Source organism: Salmo trutta, chromosome 13 (genome assembly GCF_901001165.1).
Source record: "Salmo trutta chromosome 13, fSalTru1.1, whole genome shotgun sequence".
NCBI classification, from domain to species: Eukaryota; Metazoa; Chordata; class Actinopteri; order Salmoniformes; family Salmonidae; genus Salmo; species Salmo trutta.
Window position 1 is genome coordinate 44,455,160 of NC_042969.1, and position 14,442 is coordinate 44,469,601.

Below are 14,442 nucleotides of genomic sequence, written 5' to 3' on the forward strand. Positions count from 1 at the left end.
ATGACATGACTTGGTAACACCTCTCGGAACCTGGGGCCTAAAGGGGAAGACTGGGTGAAAGCATGAGGAAGCTTTCATTTTTGTGGAACCTAGCAGGAAATTATCCTGGAGGCATAGAGTCAGGTGAAGAGAGAGTGGGAATTGTCATGGTTTCAGACTTTGGTTTTCTTGCATATATAAATATGCATAGCTCATCACATTGTTAATACTGTTATGATTTATGTATTTTTGTTGCTTTCCAAGTCTTGTGCTATCAATCTCTCAGGAAGCAGAAGGGGGAAGTGGAGAAAACAACGCCCCTCCATCTGCCATTGAACAAGATGGCAGATTCAGCTGGAATGGCATTTTGTTGTGTGATCATAGTATGGAGGCCATGTCTCTGAATTTGTACACCTCGCGGTGACTGTTTTTTCATTGTTTGTTTGTTGTAAGTCATGTTTTATAATCATTTGTTAGTTTTTTTTATTCATGTTGTCATGACGTTGGCCTGTGGGTAAAGTTTATGACCCCCCCATAAATACCTTTCTCCCTTCCCCTCTCTTTCTGACCCTACTGAAGGACTGCTGTCCTGAAGGACTGCTTTCCTGTTAAATATAGAGTCTGGGAACATCAAACAAATGGGGAAAGGAACCATATTTTGATAATAAAATCAGTTGGAAATATGCTTTGGAACTTAATGAATATGGATGTCAGTTCGGTTGTCATCTGAGACATTATGACTGATGACAGGACGACATAAACTGTACCTGGGAAAGTATACACCCTCTAGTTATCAGAGTCACATGGAATTGTTATGCAATTGAAATGTTTGATATTGAAATTGTTTGTTAGGAGATTACATGTAATTTTAGCTTCCAAATGAGAGAATTGGGTTTTCATAAGGAAAGTGCCCTGCTTGATCAGTGGCCAGAGACAGGGGTTATAAACGATGAAACACATCCTTCCCCCTCTCCACTATATAAGCCTTTGACGAAAAGATAACCACATGTTACAGTACGTGAGGTCTGCAGCCTCTACGTTAGAAGGACACACGTCAAGTACAGAACTAAGCCAACCTCGGCGTGAGCTTTGGTGGCGAATGGTATGAACTTTGAGCTTATTCACTACAGAAGTGATACTTCCTAGCCGTTGAGTTAGCAGCGGCCGCTGTAGACGTGGGCTAGGAAAGGACGGACGACGGATCCAGTCTAACAAACAGACGAAGATACCACCACGTATCCAATTTACCACCAGAGACATTCTTCCGAGGACAGGAAGATCTGTTGGCCAACCCGGCCAGCATCTACGACCAATCTACCGAAGCGCAGCTCAGAGTAAATATTTATTGCATTTTCCTTTTCCAAATGGGCGGTAATTTAGAATGCATAAGATAATGTATTTACGATAGCATAGCGGCTGTTTTTTTGTTCCTAAGTCTTCCCGCTCTTTCATTCAAGCCCAACCCCCTTTCCTTTGTGTAACCAGCCATCATACAGGTTCCGTCCACCGGGACGTTTTCTGTATGACATCATTGTATTCTGTGTATTTGTAATTCTGTGTGATTGGTTTAGGTATTTAGTAAATAAATAGTTAAACCCAATTTTGTATTGCTGATTCAACTTGTTAGCCAGGGTTCGTGAAGATAGCCAAGAATTTACAACTTTCATTATGAGACTGAAAATAAGATAAGGGTTCATATTGACTGCTATCGATGTAAAATATTACTAAGTATTTTAAGAGTTTATTCGGAAGATAACGGCTCTATAAACGTTCTTCTGTGGTGCCCCGACTTTCTAGTTAATTACATTTACATGATTAGCTTAATCAGGTAATATTAATTACAGAGAAAGAATTTTATAGGTTAGCATGTCATATCACTTAATCCGGCATAGCCAAAGACACGACAATGTTTAATTATTGTTGTTTGTTTATACATTTATTAGTAATTTCCAAGTTTATATGAACTGGACATTAGGATGCTATAGTTCAAGAGGAGGGACTGGTGGGTTCGACATTTTGAACATTGAGATATTAAATAAATGATAGAGAAAGAAGCATAGAATCAAAGGAGAAAGTTAAGGGTTCTCTGTAGGACAAGGACAGATAGCTGTGGAATGTGTTGGGGGACAGGAGCAGAGCACTGTGTTGATGTAGGGAAGACAGATAGATTTCTGTGGATCAGGAGGTGAGGTCAGTTCCCCTTAAGGGAGTAATCAAGATTAGTATCTGGTTACCTTCTTTCTCGTGGGAATAAACTAAGGATTGGAGAGAAGGAGTGTCTAAAGTAGGATGTATATAACCAATGGAGAAAAATGTTTTGCTGTCTGATTACAGCTGTACAGAATCTTTGAGAAGAATTAAACTTGGTTAAAGCTTCTCTAGTGTCCGTGAGTCATTTACTCTGAAAAATAAGAACCTAACACCAGGAAAAGCCTGACTTGATCAGGAAAAACTATGGCCCCAATACTTATAATGTAGAAAGGGTATGTTTTCAAGAAAAATTCTGTGGCTTAATTCAGCTGATCAAAAGTATTTTTGATGTTGGTGGAAGAGGTTTAGAAGTTTGAATTGTTAGAGGCTAGAAGTAGTGACTGTAGTAGTAGTGGGAATAGTGACTGTAGCCCAGTAGTATTAGTAAACTCAGCAAAAAAAAGAAACGTCCCTTTTCAGGACCTTGTCTTTCAAAGATAATTCGTAAAAATCCAAATAGCTTCACAGATCTTCATTGTAAAGGGTTTAAACACTGTTCCCATGCTTGTCCAATGAACCATAAACAATTAATGAACATGCACCTGTGGAACGGTCGTTAACACTAACAGCTTACAGACGGTAGGCAATTAAGGTCACAGTTATGAAAACTTAGGACATTAAAGAGTCCTTAATACTAACTCTGAAAAACACCAAAAGAAAGATGCCCAGGGTCCCTGCTCATCTACGTAGGCATGCTGCAAGGAGGCATGAGGACTGCAGATGTGGCCAGGGCAATAAATTGCAATGTCCATAATGTGAGACGCCTAAAACAGCGCTACAGGGAGACAGGACGGACACCTGATCGTACTCGCAGTGGCAGACCACGTGTAACAACACCTGCACAGGATCGGTACATCTGAACATCACACCTGCGGGACAGGTACAGGATGGCAACAACAACTGCCCGAGTTACACTAGGAACGCACAATCCTTCCATCAGTGCTCAGATTATCCACAATCGACTGAGAGAGGCTGGACTGAGGACTTGTAGGCCTGTTGTAAGGCGGGTCCTCACCAGTCATCACCGGCAACAGCGTCTCCAATGGGCACAAACCCACCGTCGCTGGACCAGACAGGACTGGCAAAAAGTGCTCTTCACTGACGAGCCGCGGTTTTGTCTCACCAGGGGTAATGGTCGGATTCGCGTTTATCGTCGAAGGAATGAGCGTTACACCGAGATCTGTACTCTGGAGCTGGATCGATTTGGAGGTGGAAGGTCCGTCATGGTCTGGGGCGGTGTGTCACAGGATCAACGAACTGAGCTTATTGTCATGGCAGGCAATCTCAACGCTGTGCATTACAGGGAAGACATGCTCCTTTCTCATGTGGTACTCTTCCTGCAGGCTCATCCTGACATGACCATTCAGCATGACAATGCCACCAGCCATACTGTTCGTTCTGTGCGTGATTTCCTGCAAGGCAGGAATGTCAGTGTTCTGCCATGGCCAGCGAAGAGCCCGGATCTCAATCCCATTGAGCACGTCTGGGACCTGTTGGATCAGAGGGTAAGGGCTAGGGCCATTCCCCCCAGAAATGTCCGGGAACTTGCCTTGGTGGAAGAGTGGGGTAACATCTCACAGCAAGAACTAGCAAATCTGGTGCAGTCCACGAGGAGGAGATGCATTGCAGTACTTAACGCAGCTGGTGGCCACACCAGATACTGACTGTTACTTTTGATTTTGACTCCCCCTTTGTTCAGAGACACATTATTCCATTTATATTAGTAACATGTCTTTGGAACTTGTTCAGTTTATGTCTCAGTTCTTGAATCTTGTTATGTTCATACAAATATTTACAAATGTTAAGTTTGCTGAAAATAAATGCAGTTGACAGTGAGAGGATGTTTGTCTTTTTGTTGAGTTTAGTAGTAGTATTAGTAGTTGTATTGATTGTGGTAGAAATAGGCCTAATAGTAGTAAAAGTAGCAGTACACTGCAGTAGTAATTGTGACTGTTGTAGAGAGATGGGCTTAGTCAGGTAGTCATATTGGTTAGCGGTGGTTAGTAGGGTAGCTATTGAAAAGTATTTAGTTTGTGTGGGATTGTTATAGTGGGATATTTTAGTGAGTTGGAGTGAGCTGTGTGGCATAATCAGTCTTAGAATGTGTCCTATAACTAGGAAATTCTGAAAGTTTCATGGCAGTTAAGCAGTCAATCAACAGTGGGAAGTGGGCTTAACTTCTTTGGGATAGGGGGCAGTATTTTCACGGCCGGATAAAAAACAAACCCGATTTAATCTGGTTACTACTCCTGCCCAGAAACTAGAATATGCATATAATTAATAGATTCGGTTAGAAAACACTCTAACGTTTCTAAAACTGTTTGAATGTTGTCTGTGAGTATAACAGAACTCATATGGCAGGCCAAAACCTGAGAAGATTCCATGCAGGAAGTGCCCTGTCTGACAATTTGTTGTCCTTCTGTTATATCTCTATCGAAATTACAGCATCTGTGCTGTAACGTGACACTTTCTAAGGCTTCCATTGGCTCTCTACAGCCGCCAGAAAGTGGAATGGGGTGTCTGCTGTCTCTGGGCAAAGTATAGGAGCAGAGTTTGTAAGTGGTCAGCCTGGGGACAGTGAGACTGGAGATGCGCAGTCACGAGAACTCGCCATGTTTTTCTTTCTTTCTTTGAATGAATACAACGTTGCCGGTTGGAATATTATCGCTATTTTAAGAGAAAAATAGCATAAAAATTGATTTTAAACAGCGTTTGACATGCTTCTAAGTACGGTAATGGAATATTTTGAAACATTTTGACACGAAATGCGCTCGGATAGTGACCTGAATGCAAGAACAAAACGGGAGGTATTTGGATATAACTATGGATTATTTGGAACCAAAACAACATTTTTTGTTGAAGTAGAAGTCCTGGGAGTGCATTCTGACGAAGAACAGCAAAGGTAATCCAATTTTTCTAATAGTAATTCTGAGTTTAGGTGACCCCGAAGTTGGCGGATGTCAAAATAGCTAGCCGTGATGGCCGAGCTATGTACTCAGAATATTGCAAAATGTGCTTTCGCCGAAAAGCTATTTTAAAATCTGACACCGCGATTGCATAAAGGAGTTCTGTATCTATAATACTTAAAATAGTTGTTATGTATTTTGTCAACGTTTATCATGAGTAATTTAGTAAATTCACCGGAAGTTTTCGGTGGGTATGCTAGTTCTGAACATCACATGCTAATGTAAAAAGCTGTTTTTTTATATAAATATGAACTTGATTGAACAAAATATGCATGTACTGTATAACATAATGTCCTAGGAGTGTCATCTGATGAAGATCATCAAAGGTTAGTGCTGCATTTAGCTGTGGTTTGGGTTTATGTGACATATGTGCTTGCTTGGAAAATGGCTGTGTGATTATTTGTGTCTATGTACTCTCCTAACTTAATCTAATGTTTTGCTTTCGCTGTAAAGCCTTTTAGAAATCGGACAATGTGGTTAGATTAACGAGAGTCTTATCTTTAAAATGGTGTAAAATAGTTGATTGTTTGAGAAAATTGAATTGTGGTATTTTAGTTGGTTTTGTATTTCGCGCCGTGCGATGCCATTGGCTGTTGGCTAGGGGTTCCGCAGGCGGAACGGGGTTCCGCTAGCGGAACATCTGTCCTCAACAGGTTAACTAAAGTAGTTGATGCAGTTACTAAAACAGCTGTATCTCTTGATTGGTAGTTGGTGGTTCTGTTCTGATTATAGATTTGAATAGCATAGACTAAGATTTCATACACTTTCATACGTTTTTGTCCAAGTTGTAAGGAATGTGGTCAAAACGGCAGTTGTTTATAAAAGTTGTGAGAAAATATAGTTGATTCGGTTACTAAAACAGCTGTATCATTTGATTGGTAGAATATGTTTATATTTTGATTCCAGATTTGAATAGTGGCAAGGTAGATAATGATTTCATATGCTCTGAAGCACGGTACAGATACAACAGCCGGCATAAAGAGTGACGAGACGAGACAACACTAGTCAATTTTAGATGTTCTGTTGCATAACAGCTGACTAAAGACGGGACATTCAGATCAAAAAGACGAAATGCGCGGTTGAGACCATTTCCATGGTAATGGTGCCTCTTTACAATGACAGGATTTCAACTTTGGAACAAAGTGGAATCCATGCACCAGGAGAGCCTTCCCTTCCTCATCACTGCACCAGTGCACAAAGTCACCCTCGGCCTCCCGTGGCTCCAATGGCATGATCCCACCATCTCCTGGTTGAGCACGGAAATCACCAACCGGTCACCTGGATGCAGGAGGACCTTCTCCCCCGTCGCTCTCCAGCCAGACAACCTGGAGGTTTACCAGGCTCTTCGGGAGGTGTTCTCCAAGACTCAAGCTACCTGTCTCCCTCCTCATTTCCCCTGGGACTATGCCATTGACTTACTAGAAGGCTCTGCACCGTCGAATCTACCCTCTGTTGGTGGTTGAGACTGAGGCCTTCGAGGAGTACACCCAGGAAGCTCCCCAACTGGGTTTTGTCCGCTCATCCACCTCTGCTGCGTCGGCAGGCTTCTTCGTGACCAAGAAGGATGGGGGTCTGCGTCCCTGCATCGACTGCAGAGGTTCCAATTCCAAGGGGGTAACGTTACCCCCTTCAGCCATGGAACTGCAGTTTTTATATGAAGCTGGACCTGCTGAGTGCCTAAAATCTTATCCACATCCAAGAAGGGGATGAGTGGAAAACGGCCTTCAGCTCGACGTCTGGGCACTATGAGTAATTGGTTATGCCTTATGGACTTGCCAATGCTCCATCAGTGTTTCAGGCGTTCGTGAATGAGGTGTTCCGGGACATGATCGGGCGCCAGGTGGTCATGTATATCAACGACATCCTGGTCTACTCGGCCCCCTTGGAGAATCACATCGCTCATGTCTGAGTAGTCCTGAGACACCACCTGGAGAACTGCCTTTATGTTAAAGCTGAGAAGTGCCAGATTTTTAGGTCGAGGTCTCCTTCTTGGAATACTGGATTAGCTCGCAGATGGTGAGCATGGCTGAAAGGAAGGTCAAAGCAGTCAGGTCATGGTCAGTCCCAACCACCATAAAGGGGCTCCAACGGTTTCTGTGTTTGCCAACCTCTACCGTCGGTTCATTAAGAACTTCAGCTCCATCGGCTCTCCCCTCACCTCTCTTCTCAAGGGTGGTCCTTGTAAGTTGGTGTGAGTCCTGTAGCGGATGACGCCTTCCGCCTACTGATGGGTGTTTCTCCTACGCCCCGTTGCTGAGACACCCAGATCCTACTCTGCCCTTCGTGGTGGGGTGGATGCCTCGGAAGTGGACATGGAACCATTCTGTCCCAACACCAAGGTAACCCACAGAAATTGTATCCATGTGCATACTTCTCAAAAAGAGAGAGGAACTGCAGAGAGGAACTTTGATGTCAGCGACCGTGGCATTAGAGGAGTGGAGACACTGGCTGGAGGGCACCAAGGAGCCATTTCTCATCCTCACCGACCATGGGAAACTGGAGTACATATGGATGGCGAGGCGAATGAACCCAGGCCAAGCAAGGTGGGCCCTTTGCTTCAGCAGATTCCACTTCACCCTGTCATATTGGCCAGCTTATAAGAACATCAAAGCTGATGCCCTGTCCCGTCTCCACGATTCAGGAGAGGTTCCGATCCCGAGTGCTCCCATCATTCCACCCTCTAGAACCGTTGCTCCCGTGCTCTGGGACGTAGACGTGGACATCCGTAAGGCTCTGGAGAGTGAACCCGCGCCTGTTATATGCCCTCCAGCACGTATCTACGTTCCCACGGGGGTAAGGGATCGGCTGTTGATTTGGGCACACATCCCTCGCTGCTGGACACCCAGATATCACCCGCACTATCAATCCCTCTCCGATAAGTACTGTTGCCCACCTTGGCGCAGGACGTCACCCGCTATATAAACTCCAGCTCTGTATGAGCCCAAATCAAATCTCCCCAGCATGCACCAGCAGGGAAACTACTACCCCTTCAGGTGCCTCAGCGGCCTTGGTCACGTCTGTCCATAAACTTTGTAACTGATCTCCCCCTTTCGGATGGTTTTACCACTCTATTATGGTTGTTGACATTTTATCAATTTCTCTGGTCTACTTACCACTCTCCAGGTTGCTGAGGCACTATTCCAGCAGGTGTTCCAGCACTATGGCGTTCCGGAGGACATCGTCTGTCTCCGACCATGGTCCCTAATTCACATTGCGGTTATGGAGAAGCTGGGGGCCACAGTCAGCCTCACATTCGGGTACCAGCCTCAGTCCGACGAGCAGGTGGAGAGGATCAACCAGGAGCTGGGGAGGTTCCTAATGAGTCACTGCCAGAACCGACAGGGGGAGTAGGTCCAGTTTCTTCCCTGGGCGGAGTACGCCCAGAACTCACTTTGGCACTCCTCCACCGGGCTGACTCCCTTCCAGTGTGTCCTGGGATACCAACCGAGCCAGAACGTGGCCCCTGCAGTGGACGAGTGGTTCCGGCACTCAGAGGTGTGTAACGTCGCCCATGTGAGGCTCCAGCACGCCCTCCGTCATCAGAAGACATAAAAGGATGGTGAGATCCGGGAGTTGTAGACAATACGTCACCTCATTGACCCTCCGGAGGACCTTGATGGGTCCTATAAACTGGGGACTCGGCTTCCGGCAGGGCTGGCGGCGCTGGAGATTCCTGGTGGAGAGCCAGACGTGATTGCCAGGATGAAACACAGGAGCCTCACTACTGTCATGCTTACTCCCACTCCTTCTTCCCAGCGCTCAAGGTCACCGGTCTACTAACCATCAGCCCAGAAAGAAATCATGCTCCCCATCATTACACACACCTGGTCATCATTATATACTTGATTACTCCCCTTATATTTAGCACTCCATAGACAGCAGTCACTACATTTACATTTTAGTCCTATAGCAGACACTCTTATCCAGAGCAACTTACAGTAGTGAATGCATACATTTCATACATTTTTCTGTACTGGTCCCCTGTGGGAATTGAACCCACAACCCTGGCATTGCAAACACCATGCTCTACCAACTGAGCCACACTAGGTAGTATTGTTTTGATACAAGTTCTGTACGTGTCTTGTTTTTATTTATCTGCATTTATCATTATTAAACTTACCTTCTGCACTTGCTTCCTGTTTCTGGCGTATTACGTTAGTGTCGTCTTAGCTGTTGTATCTATACCGAGTTGAAGTATTTGTCTAACTTGTTGGGAAATTGTTCAACATTTGAGAAAAAAAGTAGTTGATGCGGATATTAAAGGAGCTGTATCTCTGAATTGGTAGACGCAATTTCTGTTTTGATTTGTATTTATTATGGATCCCCATTAGCTACTGCCAAGGCACTCTTCCTGGGGTACGTCAAAATTAAGGCAGTTATACAATTTTAAAAACATTACAATACATTCATTACAGAATTCACAACGCACTAAGTGTGTGCCTTCAGGCCCATACTCCAATACCACATATCTACAACGCAAAAGCCATGAGAGATTGACATGCATGTCGTTAATGTTAGCTCGCTGTGTACTTTTAAGGGCCAGCCGTGCCCTGTTCAGAGCCAACTTCAACTTTGCCAAGTCACTCTTTGTGGCACCTGACCACACGACTGAACAGTAGTCCAGGTGTGACAAAACCAGGACCTGTAGGACCTGCCTTGTTGATAGTGCTGTTAAGGCAGAGCAGCGCATTATTATGGACAGACTTCTCCCCATCTTAGCTACTGTTGCTCTGATTTGAATAGCAGCATAGTAGAGTAAGATTTCATATGCTCTAACTTATTGTGAAAGTGGTCAAAATAACTCATTTGTGTTAAGTCACAATGTTTTAGTAAATTGAAAACATCTCTTTAAAAAATATCTTCGGTTTTAGAGGACTACAAAAGCTAGGCACACTAGTCTGGACAGGTTTGCACTTTTAAAAGTTTACTTGGCATTTCTAGCTTAAACGGTGTATGAAAAATAGTTTCAAAGAATGTAGAAAAGGAGATGTAAATAAAATGGGTGTGCTTGCTTGCCTTGACGTATTTACGGTTGTGAGATAGTAAACTTAAGAGAAGTGGCAAATCCAAAATGCACCATTGAAGGCTATGGAGCTTTTATGCAAATGTGAAACATATAAATACTATCAAAAAGCTTCTGCCAAGTAATGTAAGTTGAGTCAGTCTGCACATTTCAACGTTGGTGTGGTGTTTGGAGCATAAACGGTTCAAGAACAGTGGCGAATCCATATATTTCCTATTGAAACCTATAGGGTGCCATCTGAGACAGCTAATAGTATTACTTACTGGCTGCCCAGGTGGTCCAGAGAACCCAGGTTTCCCAGGGAGACCCTGTTAAAACAATAGGTACTGTTAGAGTCGATCCTAGCAGTGGAGTCAACTGAAAAAACAGTGAATCAGAGAGAGTGTGGGTGTGACCAAAAACAATAGAGCAAACCCATTAGGCATAACAAGAGTCTAATAATGTAAACCAATAATCACGTGCAGTCAATCACACACACTGTTTTCCAAACACACTCCATACCCGTGAGCCTTTGGGTCCTGACAATCCAGGAAAGCCAAGATTTCCCTGTGAATCCAAATACACGCAGCCAGTTGGTAACACATTTAATGAACACAAAATCATTCTAAAATCTCACCACACAAAATGATTGTTTACTGATACAATGTTTCAACACACAGGCATGCAAACATACACACACTCACATAAAGAATAATGGAAAAGAGTATTTACTATGAGACTGACACACACACACACACACACCACACCTATATCTCATGTAATAACAAATATAGTGAGACTCTCACCTTAGGGCCAAAAGGTCCAGGATTACCTTCAAAACCTGGATAACCAACCACTCCAGGCAACCCATCATAACCTGGATACCCAGGCTCACCCTGTGAAGAGAGAGAGAGGAGAGAGAATATTGATAAATAAAGGAAAGAGAGACATGTTTTTTTCTTCTAGTTTTTCATTGTTAATCATGCAGAATTACTACAATGTCCAGTTATCAAACAACAGGCTAGAAGAGCTGCAGTACCACCTTCAGCTGATGTAACACCATATTCACTGACTAGCAGCAGTCATTTCAATTGAGAAAAACCCACTTCTTGATAGAACTGCTCTACAAATTCCTTACTGATTTGTGATCGAGAAATACATCACCATTACTGTTCCCAACACACATAGCAATCACACATCATTAACCAACGCACATTCTAGTGTCCCTTTCTTTAAGCTCAGTCATTCATACACAGAGGTACAGGTGTGTGACAGCAGTGATAACAGCTAGGCCTTTGGGAGTCAACGCCTTCACACACACCATGAGATATCGTTAGATAATTATAGACTCACACAAGCATGCACACGCACGCACGCACGCACACACCTGAGGTAATAAACTATCTGGGTGGCCAAACCCTGACACCAGTTCCCTAGCAACTAAACAGCTCAAGCTGCTCAGCAGCACAAGTTGGTTTTGTATCTATATACAGTCAGAAAGTAACAGTTCACACCCATCACAACTGATTCAGCAAGCTAACAAGCAATGTTAAATGGATTGCAAACAGGTTAGCATAACTTTAACCAAACAAAAAATAGTTGTTCTAAATATTAGCTAGCTGGTGTCATGACTTGCCCTCCTGGATGGAGATCAAAGGTGCCGGTTAACCAAAGGTTTCAAGACCCCCTCTCCTGGGGGAGTTGGCCAGTTTTATGACGGTCGTAAATACCTTGCAGGAACTGTCTTTCCATAGCCATGCAGTATTGAGGGGAAAGAACCCTTTTGATACAAGGATATTCTTCCCGCCAAAACTACAACATCCAAAAGTTGATAATGAAACAATATTCCTGACACAAAGAATGTGGGAAATGGTCGGGAGGGACTTAAAGAACATTCATGTCAGATCATTTATTGTTAGGTGATATCATTAAAAATGTTATTACGGAAACATTGTAACTTTAAGAGCTTTCACAATGTATATATCAAACTTACATCTAAATGTTGCCAAACCTATATGATTAAATATGAAACTATTTCTGAAAAGACAGCAACGTGATTTTAGCCTTCTAAATTAGAAATTGTATTTCATATAAAGTTTTATCCAGTCAGTAACCACGTCCACGTGAGCACAGACATTATGCCGGCATGATGGAACGCCCCCTTTGACTAGAGCACTTAAAAAGGACTCCTAACGAAATTTACATTAGACCAGAAAATGTGGAACAGTGGCTACACATTGAAATGGTTGCCATTTAAATAGATCAAAACATGCTGGGTTGCTACCGGTGTGTAGAGTGGTTCTAGCTGTATCCTCAATAATCAACCATTGAGACCAGCCAACAGTGCGAGCTGAACGTGACAAATGGTTTAAAAACTACAAGACCAGACAATGCTAAGACATTCAGACTCTCGATGAGTGAAGGCAAAGACATTCTCAGTCTGCAGCTGGGTAAGGTAACGTAGTCTAGGACACTCGACCGAAGATGAGAGACAAAGAACAATTTCCTTTCACCACCATAGATACCACTAAAGGATCTATTCTAACAAGCCTCTTTGAACACCGCATGGTACACCTCTGGAGGACCCGCTCGAACAGACACTCTGAGACCAAGAAGCTACGACTACAAAGGGCATGGTAACCTCTGGTGGACAACCAGAGACTTACACAACCAGTGACTTCTGTCAAAATGATTTTCCATTGATGGACCGGGCAATTTCAACAGAGAGAGAAGACAAATACATTGAAGCGTAAATACATATACATTGCAATTATTTTCAAATGAGCGGTCGTTCATGTGCAAAGTATTCACATTCCCATGAGTATAGTTTTCCAACTGTATGTACGATAAGTTGACTCTCTGTCGCTCCCTCTCCTTACATGCCCCTCCCTTTTCATTATGTACCAAGCCGTCATATCGCGTTAGTCCACTAGGGACTTTTCAATGCATTACGCTAGTAATCAATCAACCGGGCAATTTCAACAGAGAGAGAAGACAAATACATGGAAATTGTATTTCATATAAAGTTTTATCCAGTCAGTAACCACGTCCACGTGAGCACAGACATTATGCCGGCATGATGGAACGCCCCCTTTGACTAGAGCACTTAAAAAGGACTCCTAACGAAATTTACATTAGACCAGAAAATGTCATATCGCGTTAGTCCACTAGGGACTTTTCAATGCATTACGTTAGTAATCAATCAACCGGGCAATTTCAACAGAGAGAGAAGACAAATACATTGAAATTGTATTTCATATAAAGTTTTATCCAGTCAGTAACCACGTCCACGTGAGCACAGACATTATGCCGGCATGATGGAACGCCCCCTTTGACTAGAGCACTTAAAAAGGACTCCTAACGAAATTTACATTAGACCAGAAAATGTGGAAAATGTGGAACAGTGGCTACACATCTATCTTGTGGTTGTGTTTATGTAATTCTGTGTGTTTATTTCGTTAGTTAGTAAATAAATAACTAAGTCAATTTGTGTATCGCTGAATCATCATGCAGACTAGGGTTCGTGCAGATTTGAAGTCAACGACATTCAGAATGAGACTGATATGAGGTAATAATAATTAATGGGGAGGCAGCATAGCCTAGTGGTTAGTGTTGGACTAGCAACCGCAAGGTTGCAAGTTCAAATCCCCAAGGTACAAATCTGTTGTTCTACCCCTGAAGAAGGCAGTTAACCCACTGTTCCTAGGCTGTCATTGAAAATAAGAATGTGTTCTTAACTGACTTGCCTAGTTAAATAAAGGTAAAAATAATGATATTTCCTCCAATGTTATAATGAAAAGCTGCCTCTCAGTCTGAAAAAACACATGTTACTTGGAGACTTGTGGGGGAATGCTGATGATGTCGCCCACTGTATGAACTTTCGGTAGCCTGATTGAGTCCAGACAGGAGAAATCTGCACACAATGCATCCCTGACCACCTCCTGAAGTGCTCAGCCAGATCTGAACATAATCAGACCACAAAGTAACTTTTGTGCGTCTAGAACTGTCTTTTCAACGCGATCTTCGTATTCTGATAGCAGAAGTTGCATGTAAGTGTCACATGACCTTGCGGCTGGGGGCAGTCATATCACAGTTTGCAAGCTACGGTCACCGGGCCAAATCCGGTGAGATCAGGTTCCGTATTCACAAAGAAGATCTAGAATTAATTTAGATAAGATGTTTTCTTGCAGAGAATGGAAATGTGTCCCAAGAAGACACACAGGGGCTGGAAGTAATGGGTCGGCC

General features: G+C 43.2%; 1 protein-coding gene across 1 annotated transcript in view; it reads right to left on the reverse strand.

Moving 5' to 3' along the window:
* LOC115205824 (collagen alpha-5(IV) chain) overlaps window positions 1-14,442 on the reverse strand; it is a 142,891-nt gene that overhangs the window by 77,829 nt on the left and 50,620 nt on the right. Inside the window, exons 3-5 of the mRNA XM_029772166.1 lie at window positions 11,004-11,093; window positions 10,720-10,764; window positions 10,482-10,526 (exon numbers count right to left, since the gene is read on the reverse strand). Of these exons, the coding sequence (XP_029628026.1) occupies window positions 10,482-10,526; window positions 10,720-10,764; window positions 11,004-11,093 (180 nt within the window). The remainder of the gene's footprint in view (window positions 1-10,481; window positions 10,527-10,719; window positions 10,765-11,003; window positions 11,094-14,442) is intronic.